This window comes from Vespa velutina, chromosome 5 (genome assembly GCF_912470025.1).
Source record: "Vespa velutina chromosome 5, iVesVel2.1, whole genome shotgun sequence".
Lineage (NCBI taxonomy): Eukaryota > Metazoa > Arthropoda > Insecta > Hymenoptera > Vespidae > Vespa > Vespa velutina.
The window spans coordinates 2,257,881-2,277,081 of record NC_062192.1 but is presented as its reverse complement, the minus strand read 5'-3'; the positions used below and the strand labels follow the sequence as shown (position 1 = coordinate 2,277,081).

Below are 19,201 nucleotides of genomic sequence, written 5' to 3'. Positions count from 1 at the left end.
TACCACATCCCTTTTCTCTCTTTTTCTTTTACTCTCTCTCTCTCTCTCTCACACACACACACACACACATTCTCTCTTTCTCTTTCTTTCTCTTTCGTTCTTCGTCCGAGCTCAACTCTCTTTTTCTCCTCGGTCGATCGCTCTCGCCTTAGCAGCGACTTTGCTGCTCCTTCGCCTCGGCTACTAGTTCCAACGTCGCGAGTATTTTCAGTGCTCACGAGACTCTCAACGTTCTCCACGAATGATCACCACGGAAGTTACCGACCGGTTTCGCTTCTTCTTCTTCTTCTTCTTCTTCTTCTGCTTCTTCTTATTCTTCTTCGGAGTTCCTCTTTTCCGCGAGTTCATTGTCGAAACATCTTGCAGTGAGTGAGAAAACCCGTCTATAATCGATTCTTACGAACTTGGATAATATTAAAAGAGTTATACTTAGTGTTCAAGTTAAAATCTGATCGGATAAGATTTCTACGAAGACTTATTTTTTTTTTTTTTGTTCATTGTGTTTACACATCGACGAACTCGAAGGGACCGTAGTACAAAGTGATCAACTTGAAGAGAGTTTGGGTTTCTTTTTTTTTTTTTTTTTTTTTTTTTTTTTTTTTTTTTTTTTTTTTTCTCTCCTAATGAGACAACGAAAGGTTATTGAACTTTGCCGGCCTCGAATGTGTTCTTTCAATACGAATGTGAACGAGCAACGTTGATTGGAAGAATGCATGCGTGAATTCACACGAGAAATAAAAGGGAAGAAGAAACGAAGAAAGGAAGGAAGGAAGGAAGGAAGGAAGGAAGGAAGGAAGAAATAAGACGCGCGAGTGTCGTTAGTAACTCTCGAAATGCACCCTCCGGATCGTTGCGTGCGCGTCGTCGGAGTCGCGCGCTTTTCACTCGCATACGCAAATCTCAACGATGAAACGTGTCGATATTCGTCATAACAATTTTCAGAGAAGATCATACGACAGTGTTTTCGTATAGGATTAACGAACGTCTTCTTTACAAAAAGGGGAAAAAAAAAAGAAAAAAAGAAGGTAAAAGAGAAATAATATATCGATAAAGTCCTTTAGACTTCGAACTATGAAACGAACTGTACTGTGCGCGATAAGACCCGGATAAAACTCATACATACACGGACACAAAGAAATTCTCTTCTTCTTTCGTAGTGGACATGTGCGTGAAATGGATTCATCACGATCTTACCGGTTATTCGTTCGAGTTGTTAGTTCGCCGCGTGTGTGCATCGGGATTAAAAGTATAGATCAGTTTTAGATAAAAGAGGAAGGCAAGTTGCAGATATTACAAAAGAGAGAGAGAGAGAGAGATAGAGAGAGAGAGAGAGAGAGAGAGAGAGAGAGAGAGAGAGAGAGAGAGAGAGAAAGACCTGTCTAAGCGTACGCGCGTGTGTGTGTGTATTTATGTATTCGGGTAAACACGCCTATGCTCGAACAACAACCACCAGCGGTGGTGACGCGTAACGGCAGTCGCGTTTATCGAATTAGGCTTAACGTCGTCGTCGTCGTCGTCGTCGTCATCATCATCGTTGTCGTCGTCGGTGGCACCGTGCGTAGGGTGGCAATAAAATTCATTCGAGCATCATGGATGCGTGGAATCGCGGAAGGATTATCTACGCTTATCTCATATGGGTCGTCTTCAAGGCTACAGCAGCTGGAGGACTGTCCGGTGAGTAAGATTTTTTTCTTCTTCGTCCTTCTTTTTCTTTCTTCCTTTCTTATTTTTCTTCGATCCCCTTTTCAAATCCTATCTTCTTTTTTCCCCTTCTTCTTTATATTTCTGATTCGATAAGAGTCCGTCGTTCCTAGCGAAAAACTACGACGGCGGATATTGCATAGGCTGGATAAAGATAGCCAGAGAATAGGAAAAGAGCGAGTGAGATAAATTTCTTTATCCCCTACGGCAACTCGACGATGGACCGAACGCGAACAAACTTTTCCGATAATGAAGTAACTTTTGTTACGTGGCGAAGTGTTACTTGTACCTTGATGCGACAGATATAACGTAGCTTCTCGACTCGAAGCTAAGAAGAGAGAAAGATAAAGAGAGTAGAGGAGAGAAAACGGGGGAGGGAAAGAGAGTAAGAGAGAGATAGATAGAGAGAGAGAGAGAGAGAGAGGAAAGGAGAAGGACGAAGACAGATTCATTGGTATCGATCGTAATTAAGGCTCCACGTTGATGCTAACGATCGCTGTTTTCGATCGTTGACGGTGCCAGTGTGATGAGGAGGGCGGCAATTCTTTTCACCTCAACGTCGATAGGGAAAATAACGTTTCCTCGTGAAATATCGGTTGCCTGAAGTGTATCGAGGAGGATGGGAATGAGTAAAGGTCGTTCGAATACGGGAGAAAGAGAAAAGGTAAAGTCCGCTTTTTGAGAGGTATAACGCGACTGTCATTTTGATCCGAGCGTATATTTCATAGATATGCGTGTGTGAAAAAGAGAGATAGAAAGGGAGAGAGGGAGAGAGAGGGTGAGGGAGGAAGGGAGAGGGGGAGATAGGGGGAGGGGGAGAGAAAGGGAAAATAGAGAACCGTCGATGCTTTTACGCTGAAAATCGTAGCTTCTGCTTTAATCTTCCTGACGGCGACGGTGATTATTACGGGACGCGGAGAAATAGTACGTCGAAATAACGGAGAGAAAGCATTTTTAATCACGGCACTCTTGAGCTGGTAAATATCTGCTCGTGCTATGCTTCGTGGTAAAAAGAGATAGATAGATAGATAGGTAGATAGATAGATAAAGAAAGAAAGAGAAAGAGAGAGAGAGAGAGAGAGAGAGGGAGAAAAAGAAAGAAAGAAAGAAAGAAAGATTGAGAGTACAGGGTGAAAGTTAAAGAGAAAAAGAAAAAACTGGCGAATATGAATGTATGCAATGTTCCGGCGAAGGGTTCGACGCGAGAATTACTTTAACCTTTTCCTTTCCAACGAGCGTGCAAGCTGCCCTCGTCGTAACTGTAAACAACGATGACGAGATAGCCTCTTTTCCGCGCCCGCGCGCTCGACCGCTCGTTCGCGAAAGACCGAGAGAGAAAGAGAAAAAGAATGAGAGAGAGAAAGAGAGAAAGAGAGAGAGAGAGAGAGAGAGAAAGAGCATGCTTCTTTTATCGCGAAAGCGAACAACCTCGTGTATCGGATATAATGTAGACGGCGCATAAATTATGTGGAGAGACCTTATCGGCTTCGATTTAATTAGCTGTCCATTCCGTAAGAACTTATCGTGCGGTACGACGTTACGAAGTTTACGTGTACTCGATTTCCGTCGAAAATCTACCAAAGTGAAATGTAATTAAAATCAAATAATAATAATAATAATAACAATAATAGTAATTTCTAATTTCTATTTATGTATGTCGATCGACAAGTTTGATAAAAAAGAAACATACATATATATATATATATATATGTCATTTTTTTTTCTTAACGAACAAAAGTTTCAGATGACTATTATAGTATCGTGATAAAAAAATTCATCACGATTTATCCACAAAGACGATTACGCAAGCTTGTTTTCCAAGGGAAAGACGTAAGTGTAACGTGAAATCTCATTACCGCAAGCCTGACCACGTAGCTCAAAACCTGAATTTAATCAGAGCGTTCGCAAGCATTAACTCGCACTTGTTCGTAATATCCGTAGCTCTCTCTTTCTCTCTCTCTCTCTCTCTCTCTCTCTCTCTCTCTCTATCTCTCTTTACACTATTTCTAGACGTTGGTAAAAGTGCAACTGACATTAACGAGGATATTATATCTATTGATTACAGCTGAATACCTAATAAAAATGATGAATCGCTTGAATAATAAAAAATTCTAAAGAGTGAACTAAATTATTTTTTTTATTAATACACGATGAGAGTCTATAGACAATGTAAATTTATTAACGTGTTCAATGAAGGAATAAGGTTTAAAAAAAATATATATATATATATATATATATATATATTTGTATACGTGTCCCTTTAGACATCAGTTATTATCAAACTGTCCATGTACATTTTTATTTAATTAAAACATAACAAACGTTACGACATTTCGATTCATGTCATTTAATTTTCCTCAGGAGAAAAAAAGAACGGGATTTTAATTAAATTTCATTTTGAATGGATCTCTTAAAAAAAAATCAGACCGTGTTTACGACCTTTCGAACACTTGATAATAACTATATAGATGATGTATTTCACATGGTTAAAATGTTTCCATTTTTTTCTTTTTTTATTTATTAATATCATTTTAACTAGCGTTACGGCGTTAACAATATTAACGAGCCGAGCAAGTGAGAATATGTTATTAATGAATTTAATTACTACAGGGGGGCATCTGTCGGAATAATGATAATAGTTCACGTGTACCTATTAGAGAAAGAGAGAGAGCGAGAGAGAGCGAGAGAGAGCGAGAGAGAGAGAGAGAGAGAGAGAGAGAGTACGAAAGCGAGAGAGATTACAATCATCGAATGTATATTCGAAAGCTAAAGCGTAGCCAACGAAAATCAATAACTATATATTTCTACTCGTGCATTAATCTTCGATTGGAACGGCTCGATTTCGGCCGACTAAATCGAGTTATTAAAAGGCCGTAACTTTTTGCTGGCCATTTCGAAACGAAGATAAGCCGTGAGAAATCGCCAATCGAGCTGGTCGACGATGATATTAACGAATAATCTGCTAAACGATTATCGAAATTTTACGATTATCATATGAAATAACATATGTAAGACAAAGACAAAAACGAAACTTTAAAGAAGTCAGACGTCGATCAATCGATCAATTGAAATTATCGTAATTCATATTATAGTCGTACCATTTACATTGACCGTAATATTTTCTATACTTTTCTCTCTCTCTCTCTCTCTCTCTCTCTCTCTCTCTCTCAAGTCATCTATTTATCTCTCTATATTTTTTTTTCTTTCTTTCTTTCTCGTACACTTTTGGATTTATACCGTGAAACGAAACTGAGTTAACGTAAACACTTGAGGTTAGAGCCCTTTCGTTCCTATGCCTCTTTTTGTTCTTCTTTCCTCTCTTCTTCTTCCTTCCTTTTTTTATTTTCATTTCGTATTCTCTCTTTCTCTCTTTAAAACGCGCATCGGTGTCGGTAAAGGCTTTTCAGAGCTCAAATAGAAGGCTCGATGACGAAGTATGTGTGTGTATTCACAGATAAGCTATAAGTACGTTGTACGTATGTACGTATATACATACATACACACATACATATACACATACATACAAACATACCTACGTACAATCCTATGTATAATCCTATATGAAACGCTCGAAACGAAACTGGTGCGACTTTCGTGAATTTGAAAAGACCATGTGAAAAGAGCCGACTACCTATCGTGTCGTCGTTACTACTATTCCCTTTTTGCCAGGTTTTGCTTGTAATGCATTTACTTCTATACTATATCTTAATATACGATATATGTTTATTAAAAGAAGGCCATATTCTCTTATGAATGTTGAAAAATTGTAACTTCTATTGCTTGCTTCTAAGAAGGACGAAAGGAAGATAGTTAAGATGGGGATGAAAGGAATAATGAGAGAAAGAGTATGAGGAAGAAAGAGAGAGAGAGAGAGAGAGAGAGAGAGAGAGAGAGAAAGGGAGAGAGAAAGAAAAGAATAGTGGTCGAAGTTTAATTATTGCGTTAATTATTGTTGACATTTATAATACGAGAATGGATAATCAAGAGAAGATTCCTCGTCTCGCTAAACAAGGCGAAGGCTGCCATGTTTCCTCGGAAATATCGGTCTCTTCGTGTAATTAACGTGATCTATTCGTGGCCGGGATTTTCTCAGGGTGAAACGTTAATATTCCTTGCTTCTCTCTCTCTCTTTCTCTCGCATATACATACATTCTCTTCCTCTTAATTAATATTTATTAAGAACATATAAGTATAAAGAATTTTAAGTTGAAATATTTGTATCGAATTGACTGTTAAACTATTAACTAAATGGAATCATAATTTAAAATGTACGTGATTGTGAAGCGATGCGAAAGGAAACTAATGGTTCGTACTACTAATGAAATACAAAGGTCAAGTAACGAAGTGTGAACTTGATATCGAGCAGTTACGAAGGCATACATTGATACAAAAGTATAAAATCGCGTAAACGTCGAAATATATTTTTCTATAGAGTTTCGTGTGTTAAAAAAAAAAAAAAAAAAAAAGAAAAAGAGGAAAAAAAGAAAAACGAAAAAAAACTATTGCGAGCGTTTTCGTCTATAAAAAAAGAAAAAAAAAAAAAAAACGGGATAATATTTGGAACGTATAAAATAATGGGAAATAATTCATGCGCGTCTCATTTGTTATTTAACATTTAATTTATCATTAATGTTTTACCGTGATACTTCGAATCAGCGTTTATTATTGAAATAAAAAAATATCATATAATTGACAATATAATAAAGTAATAATCTCTTTTCTGCGTTAAATCCAAGTAAATTGAAGTAAATTGACGTTATCGTACTTTTCATTATTATTAGAAAATTTGATGTAAGCGTAGGATGTAATTGCGCAACCGCAAATATCGAGCCAAAGCTGACAACGACGGTGGATAGTAACATTTCAAGGGAATTCATTTTCCATGCGGCATATACGCGAATTAATGTTTGTGTAAAGCTTCGGCGGAAGAACGACGAGGGCGAGAATAACGACGACGAGTGGTAGACTTATATTCTCGGCTACTGGGCACTATACCTATCAACCTGTAGATTTTCATTAAGCTTTCCGCTCGAATGGATAAAATGCTTTTAGCGGAAGCTTTTGAAGAGACGATTATTAAAAAAAACGGTGCTCGTTAATAAGATCGTATGATAGATGAAAAGAGAATACGGAAGGGAGGGGAAAAAAGAGAAAGAGGGTATAATAGACGATTAGTAGAAAAAAGAATGGGGGAGAAAAAAAATAGGTATAATAAAAATGAAAACAAATAAGTTCTTTCAAGGGATTTTTTGATCAGTCCAGAAAGAAGTAAGATCAAGAAAAAGGACAGGTCAGAATTTTAAACGACATAAACCGGAGAAACGAAACGTACGTTATATTTCGGTCCCAAAGGGACTGCAAAAATATGTCGGCCGGAAAATGGGACACTAACAATCGTAACGTTCTGACCTCCTTATCGTCCCTCTCGACTCGACACCTCTCATGGCGCTTATAAATCTTACCGTTACCGTTAACGCCTATCTGTGCGCTCTATATACGTGTTTCGCTCCGATCCTTTCCATATGTACACACATGCACACACACACACACACACACACACACACACACACACATATATATATATATATGTATATAAACATGCGTACACATATGCATATATAGACACATTGCCAAGCTTAACGTCGGCTTTAATGAACACTTACGAGTGAATATCGCGTTAAATGTAACGCCCTCACGATGTGGTAGAGACGAGGGGGAAGTAAATGAACCGTCCACCACGAAGAAAGGTCGCATTCCGGAGATAGTGGAGCGTTCTCTCTGAATTAGACCTAAGGAATGTAGGTATCTACGTGCATGTTCACGTATATACTTATATACGTTGAAAATTTACAGGGTGTGCGTATACAAAACATATGTATGAAATATATATACATACGTACGTACGACGTATTCTGAGTACATCCATACACTATGTGACCTCGCTATCTCTATCTTCCTTTCTCTCATTTTAACAAATGTGTGCATGTGTTTTGCTCTGTCAACCGTGTGCCTGCTTTATATATATATATATATATATACGCTGGAATCGCAATTAATGGCTACATTTCGCAAGATTACTTGTTTGATTTTATACTAACTTACATATCTTCCTTCCTTCCTTCAACTCGTGTTTAGGCTTCCACCTCTAACTCCCCCAATAAGTGATTCTTAATCTACATGGACATTATTGGCAAATGTGTTATATGGAAAATGCGAAAAAAGATGAGTTGGAAAAAGGGGGTTTAAAGAGGTTCGGGAGAGAAGTAAATGGGGAAGGGGAGGGATCAGGGAAGGAAAAGTGGGGGAGGGGGAGGGCGGGAGGAAAGGAGACGAAGGATGAAAGGAGGCTGATGAAATTGCAGAATTCTCTTCCAAAAGCTCGAACGGCTATCGATTAACTATCGGAGATGCCACCGCGACGAGAGCATGACATTTTGAACGAATGTTAATTGGAGAAATTCTTGGGTAGTACTTGGTGATTCGTTATCTCAATGGGCGGGCGGGCGGGGAGGTAAGTGTTGGGGATGGGTCAGAAATAATTTTGACCTCTTGCAAAAGAATTTATGAACGAGTGAATTTATTATGAAGCGACGACGTCGAGTCCTTTCTCGATGGGACTTCGAGTTCTCAAGTTTTTGGATTTTCTCATCCCTTTAACAAATTCCATTGCAAAAATATGAATTCTTGGAATTACAAGGTACGGATTCATAACCATATATTTTGTCGACGGGAAGAGTTTACTTCGAAATCTTACATGTCCCGTTTTCACGAACCGCTTCGGGGTACATATTTTATTCCGCGTACGCGTCTCTCTATGCGTCTATCTATATACCATATACTTACTCGTTCGTATAATTTTTTATAAAATATACCACTACACCATAGCTTTTTCATCTTTTCATGCAACGTCCTTCGTAGATTGTACGACACAAGAGGGAGAATAGGAGATTGTTGGGTCTCCTCTCATCGATATATCTCGATCGTTTATTCCAAGCATGGGAGAACGTTAAAATTCGATTTAAAAATTAAAAAGCCAATAGATCGTATTTCGAAAGAATCGACAATAGAGAACCCACAATAGACGTTCGTTCGTATACCCGTATACATAGAAGTATTATCCTCTATTGTACTTCTAAAATTGATCCGGAGAATTTTTATTCACAAATTATCGTCGAGCATTGATTAAAAATTGAAAATGAAATCTTAGTTCTTCGTATATTCAGTTTTGTAAGTCATAAACGATATATTACATTCCTCTTTTTGGATGATATTTCGTCCCTGGAAATACGCGCCAAAGTCTCTCAGAAAGGAAAAGTTCTCGTTTGATCCTCGAAGCGTTAGCGTTTAAGAAACGCGCGAAACGTAAAGGTATTACGTAAGGGAAATATATTCAAGTAGGAGAAAAAGAAAAAAAAAGTAGAGGGTGAAAAGGAAGAAAAAGAAAAAGAGTCGGGGATGAAAGGATAAAATGTAAGACGACGATGTCACGGATCAGAGAGCAAAGTAAGTTGAAAATGAAGAACGCACGTGCGTCCGAAAATGGATTTCGTTTTAACTTCGTATCTCACGTAGATACTTAACATTTAAAGTGCATCAAATTTGGAGGATACCGACCTTACTTTTTTTCTCTAAATGTCCCGTCCAACACGTAATTATCAACACTTTCTTGCCAAGACGAGGTCGTATATTTAATTTTGCTGGGAAACGACTGATTCGATTTTGAGCAATGCTACCCTATATTACGGGGAAAGCGCTTCTCTGTCTCTCTCTGTCTCTCTCTCTCTCTCTCTCTCTCTCTCTCTCTCTCTCCCTTTCTCTCTGATGGAAAAGCCGTTATCGACCGAGCTGTTATCGCCGTTAATTTCATAATCGATATCAAGGAATCGTGTGTATGCGATAATATGATATATATTTAAACGATAATTTTCAAACATATCCATAATAATGTAAATGTAATTACGAAATGATCAAATATTTTTCTAGGCCATTCTAACGGAGTATAATCTTTTTGGCCGGAATCCAGATCATGGTCAGTGGCTGGTAACCTCGCCGACTTACATTTCGATCACGATGATATTTACGTAAAAGAGATCGGAACTTGTTCTTTTTTTTTTTTTTTTTTCTTTTCTTTTTCTCTTTGAAATTAAAGTCCAAGTTTATGTCTGCTTTCGGAGTTTAAAGAGAGGAAATGGAAAAAAAGAAAATTTATACGAACCGAAAAGGTTGTAAAATGGTATTACCTATTATTCTTGTCTTGTGCCGCGGGATATTCGTTTCGCCTGACTTATACTAAAATAGAACTCATGGTAAAGTGAGAACTTTGTTAGAAATAACGTCAAAGGATTCGGTGATGCCACATCATTTGCATAAGTACGTTCGTCTATGCATTTATATGTTGAATGATATTCTGAGTATAAAAGAAAAGAGAGAGAGAGAGAGAGAGAGAGAGAGAGAGAGAGAGAGAGAGAGAGAGAGAGAGAGATCAATGATGATCGTTTCGTCTTATGAAACTTAGAAAAGAGATGGTAAAGTAGCACCCAAGGGACCTCGAGTTTTATTTCCCAGCAACGTCGTCAATGATTTACGTCCGATCATAACGAAAGGGAATTAATTCGAAGATTTAAATCCTTCGGAGATGAGGTTGGGAGTTCGCCTTAGAATGAAAATATCGATCGACGAGAAGAAAAGGGAAAGATAGAGAAAGAAGACGAGTAGAAAGAAGAAAAGATGGTGGGAAGTAAAATGAGGGAAAAGTAAGGTGCTCTTGTGAATGCCTTTGCGTTTGCGATAAGTTAGACCAGTCATTGGTATCGATGAAATTGAATTTCTCAAGAACGATTAAGAATTGAACGAGCTTGTCGTTTTTTTCCTTTTCTTTGTATTTTTTCTTTTTTTTTTTTTTCTTCTCTTCTTCTCTGACTTCCGAAGGAAAAGAAGTGATATAATTTGCTAACTTGAATAGAAAAGAAGAAAAAAAAAAAAAAAAAGAAAAGAAACGACAGAGATATTTATTTTACGTTCATATTCTATTCAATCATATTCTTTATTTATTGAATACATACACAAACACACATATATAATTATATACGCATCAAATTGTTTATGTAAGTTATTTACAATAGATACAAACTACGAATATTCCAATGATTAAATTAAACACGATTGAAAATGATATACATAATGGTGATCGAACCATGATTAAACAGTATCTATCTTGACTCCGCCCTTTTACTCGAAAGAGTTACAAGCTTCGCGCTAGATAAACGGTCATTCTCTGTGTTTGCTCACGGCTGATTCTCGATAGAGCGTATAGAATTAATCAAGCAGGCCGTGTACGCGGTCTGCATTATTGTGTATGCACGCGCGAACGAACTTTACCAGGGAGATTTCCGCGTTGCTCGTAATACTTCGTGAAAGTCAGCGTTCCAATCGCAATCCCTTTGTGATACCATTGTGATCGCATGTCAATGGTAAAGCTTCGTCGTTTCGTTACAGATTCTCTTCGAAATAATCGAAACTACCTTTAAATTTATAAAAGCGACCAATTGTATTTGATTATTCTTCGTTCAACAATAATGATTTACTACGTTGTAGATTTTCAAACTCGGCTGCTTTTCAAGATGAGTTTTGTAATCTTCTTTAACTTTGTAAATGTACGCTCGATACAGTATATATACTTTGTTCTTCGATGTTTTCAGATTGAATTCAATCATTGATCTAAACTTTCAATCATAGTTTACGAACTTTTATGATTCAACAATGATTCATCAATATTTTTTAATTTCCATTTGATCGAATTGATTGAATTAAATATAATGCAAATACGTTAAAAAAGCGATATCACTTTAACTTTCTCTTATTATTTAGAAATAATATTTATTAGATCGATAAACCGTAGATAAGTCGGATTATTGCGAATAGTCGAGGAACAATCGATCGTTCTCTCCGTTGAGATATATCGTATAAATCGATAGGTGGATACCATTGTTTTTGCAGTTAATGCAATAGTAACGGTTAATAAAATGGAAGTGAAACCCGCAATGCATTTTCGCATCGTTTCCGTTTACGAAACTAGGTCGTCATGAGAGTAATAGTTTATTAAGGCTTACCTAGAAAGCTTTATATACAATACTGTACCTTATTTTATTCCTTCGGACAGCTGTCATCGTTCTAATAGGATAATACGTTTTCTCTCGAAGCTCGATTTAACGGTTTCGCGGTGAGTCGAGCGTTCCGAAATTTCTATAACTCGAAGTAACACGTTACCGAGCGGTAACAGTTTCGCTTTAACGCGTAATCGTGACGCGCATTAAGTCCGTTTACTCCATTACCAAAGTTCCTCGAGCTACGTGCAAACAGTTTAATGTCTCCTCTCTCTCTCTCTCTCTCTCTCTCTCAGTATCTCTATCTCTATCTCTATCTCTATCTCTATCTCAACCTCTCTTTTGGAAAATTCGTGTCTGAACAGTAAAGCAAGTCAAAGAGTTAAACGATTTTGATAAGGATAATGAATATAAGAAACGTTACTATGATAACATTGGTCCTTTCATGATCGATTTTAAGTATTATACTAAAAGTTCTCTCTTTTTCTCTCCCTCTCTCTCTCTCTCTCTCTCATCCTTAAGTACACCCATAGATATTTACGAAGCGATTCACTGGCATGAACAACATCGGTAAAGTGTTTGGCTATCTCTCTTCCTCTCTGTCTTCCTTTCTCTACATTTCTCTCTCTCTCTCTCTCTCTCTCTCTCTCTTTCTGTCTCTCTTTCTGTCTCTCTCATCTGTGGTCTAATCTTTCATACAAAGTGTAGCGGTACTATGAACACAACGGCTGGAACCATTCCGCAATCATAATGCCTGGAAATGGTCCCCTAACGCATGCGGGAATCGACGAGGATACGAGCCAGGTCCTAGTATAGTCGCTATGTATATATATATATATATTGCCAGAACACAATAGGAGAACCACGCGAGTATCGACTGGAAAGGCAAAGGGAAAAAAGGGAAATGCGAGCGCTTTCGAAAAGAGGGGAAAAAGGGAAAAAAGAAAGAAAAAGAAATCATGACAGAAGAGGTACATACGTCGGCGGTTCTTTTGATCTGCCTCGCTTTCGGAAGTTTTTGAAAACGATCGTTCGATAACGTACACACACATACAAACACGCACACAAAGAGAAAGAGAGAGAGAGAGAGAGAGAGAGAGAGAAAGAGAGAGAAAGAGAGAAAAAGAGAGAGAGAGAGAAAGAGAGAAAAAGATAAAGAGGCACAGAAAGAAATAAAGTCAGATATATAAGCAGATAGAAGATGGAATTCGTAAAATTTCTTTCATTAGGTGAACGTAACGAGATATGCTCAAAAATCGATCTTCCTTGGATCTTGAAAGGTTATCGCGACGTGAACGTAATTACGATCACAGAGGGAGACACATTTTTAGTTCGAGACTTTTTATCGAACTCCCCGTTTCAGTTCCGTAATTTCTTATCGGAGAAAAATCACCATTGGGCAAGATGGGGAAGGGCGAGTTGAAGGGGGCGGGGAGGGGGAGGGGCCCGGTTGGGTGGATGGGCGCTTCAACTGAGGGTGTTTCAGGCGATAATTAGCGTTAAGCTTTTCGCGCGTCAGTGGTCCCCTCATTATCGATAACCTGTCGTGAACGCGCTATTAGTTACGCATTATCGAGTAATTCCCACTTAAAGTTAATCTCCTTGATAGATCAGCCACTTTGGTACTATCTCTTAAAGTAATCTTTAGATTTAACTATATATATATATATATGATTTCCTTTTACAACTATTATTATTATCTCTACGAAAAAAATTTTTAATTGTCCATGGGAAATGTGTTCAATAAATCGCTTGAAAGCGATTCGATTTTTATTTATGCATATATTTATATATATATATATATATATATATATATATATATATATATATATACGTGTTAAGCGAGTCGAACTGATCGGTTCGGAATTTTACGATCTCGATCAGGCGTGGTACAGTTAATGCGAAATAATTGGAATCGTGATTTGTTTAGTTCAGTGGAACGTCACGGTAGATGGAAATGAGAGAGAGAGAAAGAGAGAGAGAGAGAGAGAGAGAGAGAGAGAGAGAGAGAGGATGGAACTCTGAGTGCTAGTGAAGCATTCTAAACGGATTTAATTATTCTGGTTGATTTGAGGAATTTTAATCACAGAGTCGTTTGTATATCCCACAAACGAGATTCGCTTTTTAATATATCGGATAAACAGATATTATACGCTCGTACTCATAACACCATTTCAACGATACTAGAACAGAATTGTAATAGGAAAGAGAAATCAGTGCGTGAACGACGTGATTTGCATAATAACGTTATGCGTATTATTGTATTTGAATTGTATTATGCGAAATTATCGTGATCGTTCCTTTTATCGATGCCAAGATAAAGTCATAATTTCGAATCATCGATTGAAAACGTTTTTGGAACCATTTCAATTTACGAACTACGTAAGTATAGACGTATATTTTTCTAGAGATGAAAGGACGAAGGAGGCGAGAATATCGAAAAAATCTAATTCATTTTATTGCCATAATATAATTCATAAATTTCGTTTATTTTGAATTTCTCAAAATTACCACTAGTATATCAATTCGCCAAACGTATAATGATTTCTTTTATTAAAGAAAATATTTCTCTTTCCTCATTCGTTATTTTAATTATGTAAATTATACCCTTAAGGAAAAAGGGAAAAAAAAGAAAAAGAAAAAGAAAAAGAAAAAGAAAAAGAAATACTTAAAATCATCGAAAGATACGAACGTTAGAAGATGTCGAAAAAGATAAATGCAAGCACATTGCAAGAATAAGAAAGAGAAAAAAAAAATAGAGAAAAAGTGAGAGGAGTTCGTATCTTTTGCCCCAAGGGTATAAAATATGAAGCGACGACCGCTAGTAAGATCTCGTTCAGGTTGCGTTTAATTCGCATTTCACATTTTATTACGTTTCGGAATGGAAGCGCGGGGAAAATAGCGGCACAGCCTCGTCTTATTAATTCCATTGGCTTTTGCGAATTTTCATTGGCTCCTTTTACCTTAAGTTTTAGCAGCTTCCAACGGTCCAAAAGGAATCCGATTACATTATTACTTCAACTACTTCTAGATCTCCTTCAACCGGTAACAACTTACTTCGTACTTCGAACTTTTCCCTCACTACGAAACAAACTTTATGAAAAGATAAACGAGTGAATAGGCACCCACCCACCGTTGCGCTGTTTACCATTGTCCCTCTTTTTCTATTCATCTTCTCTCTCTCTCTCTCTCTCTCTCTCTCTCTCTCTTTTTCTTTCTATCGTATTGTCTTTATATTTATTCTCATTGTCTTATTATTTATAATCGTTCGTTGATCATAATACATTATATACTATTATTATATAATATTTATAATAATAGAAAAAAAATAAAATTTTTATTTATATTTCTTCTTTTCTCTCTCTCTCTCTCTCTCTCTCTCTCTCTCTTTTTATATCATTTGTCTATTTTCTTTATAATTTATTTAATATTTATAATAGTTCATTGATTGTAATATAAAATGTAACATTGTTGTATACGATGAAATCATTATTATTAATCAGTATAATATTGATAATAATAGAGAAAATATAAACTTTTTCGTCACGCATAAATCTTCGTGACGATCGGCGCACGATGGATCCATTAACAAGAGCACGCGACGTAACGTGACTGTAGACAAGGAATTCCTCGCTCGCGATATATCGCTCCAACTCGAGCGATATCTTTCACGCCTATCGCATTTCTTAGCACCAATACGACCTACCTCTTGCTCGGGTACTCCTTCGAAAATACGTAAAGAGATGAAAAAGATATTTCCGAATTGAAAAATAAAAAAAAAAAAATAAAGGAGAAAAAAAATAATATCCTTTTCTTCTTATCTAATTGTTTATAACAAATTGTTATGTAACAATTACGAACATATCGTTAAAAATGAAAAATATATCGTTAGAAATGATTTTCGTTCGAGTTAAAAAATTTTTTATAAAATAATTGTTCATAAAAAGTTGTTAAATAATTTTTATAATTATATATATATATATATATATATATATATATATAAATATATATGTATATTTATATAATTATAAAAAGAAAGATAGAGAAAAAAAATATCATACAAAATGATTTTTTTTTCAAGTTCATATGATTATTAATTTTAATGATATTTCAAGATAAACAAAATTTATTTATTTTGATCGATCGAGCTATGTAACTTTTTTTTTAGAATAATTTTTGGAAAAAAATTCGCAGATAGCATCGATGTAAATAAATTCGGAGAATTTATTCTATATCACTATTTTACTATGTATTATTACTACTATGTACAGCTGTACCGACAAATTATGAATGACAATTTTCATTAAGCTATATTTTTGGAATGAAAAGTCGTAAAGATATGAAACAAAAACCATTTCAAAGAAGATCAAATTATCTTTTCATTTATGTTCTCATTAATCATTAATATAATAAAATCAATTTATCGATTTTCCTTCAACATATACTTTTCGAATGTTGTATGAATTTTTGAAATTGTAAGAAGGAATGAATTCAGTAATAATAAATTACAAACATAAATATAAGAATAATTCATAAGAAAAAGTGATATAAAAGAGAATCTCTCTCTTTCTCTCTCTCTCTCTCTCTCTCTCTCTCTCTCTCTCTCTCTCTCTTTCCTTTTCCTTTTAGACGACTTTAGACGAAGGCTCGCCGTCCTTAGTGGAATTTCAGTCGTAGTAACGCTCCTTTGAGTTTTATGGCTCGCTTAAAGTTTCAAGACTGGCGATTTCCAATCGCTCAACGCGTTCTTGCTAAATTCTCGATAAATGTGAAGGGTACAAGATAGGTAGATAGATAGAGATAGATAGATAGATAGAGAGAGAAAGAGAGAGACAGAGTATAAAAAGAGAATGGGAGAGAGAAAGGGAGTGAGAAAAAAATAGAAAGAGAGAGAGAGAGAGTGAGAGAGAAAGAGTGAGAAGGGGAAAGAGAAAGACAGAATCGAACGAGTGGTTGGTTTCTAGGCTAGAACGAAAGATTTAGAGGCATGTGAAAGAGGAAAAGAGAAAAAGTAAAATAGAAAGAGACAGACAGAGAGAGAGAGAGAGAGAGAGAGAGAGAGAGAGAGAGAATGGGAGGAGATTGGAACGAGGTATTGCGATTGCGATTGCCGCGACCACCGCTCGCGTTCAATAAAAGGTGGGAAAAAGCCGTTTTGACAGACGCGTTTGCCGAGTCCTCCTCGTACGATTTTACTTCCCGTGGATCTGCGGCCGTGCACATATGACTGTAATCCTCGAGAGTAGCACAAAACTACTGTTAGATAGTAGACCCTGTGCTACTACTGTCGGATATATTCCTTCTCCTACTGTTGCTACTATTGGTACTGCAACTGCTACTGCTACTACTAGTAGTGGTGGTGCATCGCCGACGTCGACGTTTCGTCGGCACGACGACGAATCTCTTTTTAATCAAACTCCCGTATACCACCATCCACATTCCGGATATGCACTCGCGACAAAAGCTCGCGAATCGCCTGCTATTTGGTCGAACTTCCGCGGAAGGAAATACACTCGAATACTGCGACCCTTTTCCCTGTTACTGCTACTACTACTGAATAGTCTGCCTATCTGCTTGCCCATTCTTATATATATATATATAGTAACAGAGAAGGAAATTACTATTGAAATGAAATATACAATAGAAGAAAATCAAAGAGCTTGTTTTGTTTCTTTCATAATTGCGATTAAATACTTTTCATTCTTATGAAATTATTTAAAATCAAATAAGAGGTTTAGATAATAGATCGAGAATTTTATAAAAATTTACTGGTAACGAGATTGACGATGCCCCCGTGTAAATCTCACATATCTATCGGGAAAGAGGAAAATAGTAAGTTAAGAAGAAGAAGAAGATGAAGAAGAAGAAGAAGAAGAAGAAGAACGAAGAGGAAGAATTGCGAATTGGGTGGAAGAACTTTCCGAGTTTATCGATTTCCATATAAAAAGGCTCCCATTAAGTCGAAGAATCGCCTGTTGAGGCTCCATTAGGCACGATCCGAAGAACGGAGTTATAAATTAGAGGTCCGCCTACTACTGGCTTCCCGTCATGAATTTCTAATCCCGATAAAAAGTACGGTTTCATTTCGGTTACACCGATGTAACGATTTAATTGGCAAAAAGAAGTGAATTCCGTCGACGTTGACGTTGACGTCTTCGGTAAGGTAACGATCCAAACGAATTTCTCAAATAAGTTCATCACTTTACTTTCTTTTTCTCCTTTCTTTTTCTTGTCCCTTTTCCATTTTTCACTTATTTTCTTTCTTTTCTTTTTCTTTTTCTTTTTTTCTTTTTTTTTTTTTTTTACAAATAGATCATAAAAATCCAAAGCAAAGTTCATTGGAAATCTTCGTAGAAATTTCACATTTGCGTTTCTTCCGTCATGAATAATTTACACTCTCCAACGGAATGATTTCTTGTAACTCGCTAATCTTAAGATTTTATATATCTTCCTACCCGATATCGTGTAGAAAGTCTTTTGTCGCGATAAATAATTCTCAGTACGAAACATTATCAAGTTTCTTTATCCTTTTCTATACATACATGAATATATGTAGGTACGTTTCTATACAAAGTATTACGCAATCAGTTTTCTAACAATAAGCAAAGTTATGACACTCATTCTTCTTCTCTTATTTTCTCTCTCTCCCTCTCTCTCTCTCTCTCTCTCTATCTTTCTCTTACTATCTCAAACTATCGTCGAGTGCCGTTTAAAAATATCAAACTACCTGCGTTTAAATACGTGTAATAGACCCCTTTATACACTACCACCTTCGTATACGATGTAATTTCGGATAAAGCAAGTGAGCTTGCTTGCAACGACGCGTTTTAATTATGATCTTGCGTGCAGACGTCGTTTTATCATCCTTCTATAAGGACGCCTACGCTTTAGTTCGACCCCTTAGAACGCGGCCGCATAGTTTACGTTGAGAGTACTACGATATAGTCTACGGGTTACGAAGATATTCAACTTTAAATCAAACGAAAAAGAGAAATATACTTGAATAATAATATATATCGTAATTGGGAGCATAACGAAAACTTTTCAAAATGTCAACGGAGTCATTTTGTTTGTGAACGTTTAAATAAAAAAAAAAAAAAAAAAAAAAAAAAAAAAAAAAAAAAAAAAAAAAAAACAAAGGAAGTAACGTGTAAGTTTGAACGATTAAAAATAAAAAAAAAAAAAAGAAAAATAAACAAACAAAAAAAAAAGGGGGAAAAAAAATGTATTTGTTGAAACAATGAGAAAATGATGATATTTAATCAAAATAATGTGTCAATGTAAATATCCATATATCGTTTATGTTAATGAAAACAGAGATATTCGTAAAATTATATATCAGTATAAACAATGTCAGGCAAGTGTTCATTTGCCATATCAAATGAACTCATTTACAA

General features: G+C 36.2%; 1 protein-coding gene across 3 annotated transcripts in view; it reads left to right on the top strand.

Moving 5' to 3' along the window:
- Nucleotides 1-742: 742 nt before the first annotated feature.
- LOC124949037 (tyrosine-protein phosphatase 99A) overlaps nt 743-19,201 on the top strand; it is a 337,582-nt gene continuing 319,123 nt past the window's right edge. For 2 of the 3 annotated variants that reach the window (XM_047493527.1, XM_047493526.1), the window contains exon 1: nt 745-1,674. In XM_047493527.1, coding sequence (XP_047349483.1) covers nt 1,590-1,674 — 85 coding nt within the window. In that variant the 5' untranslated portion in view covers nt 745-1,589. Of the gene's footprint in view, nt 1,675-19,201 lie in introns of all 3 variants that reach the window. The other variant, XM_047493528.1, reaches the window with a different exon arrangement.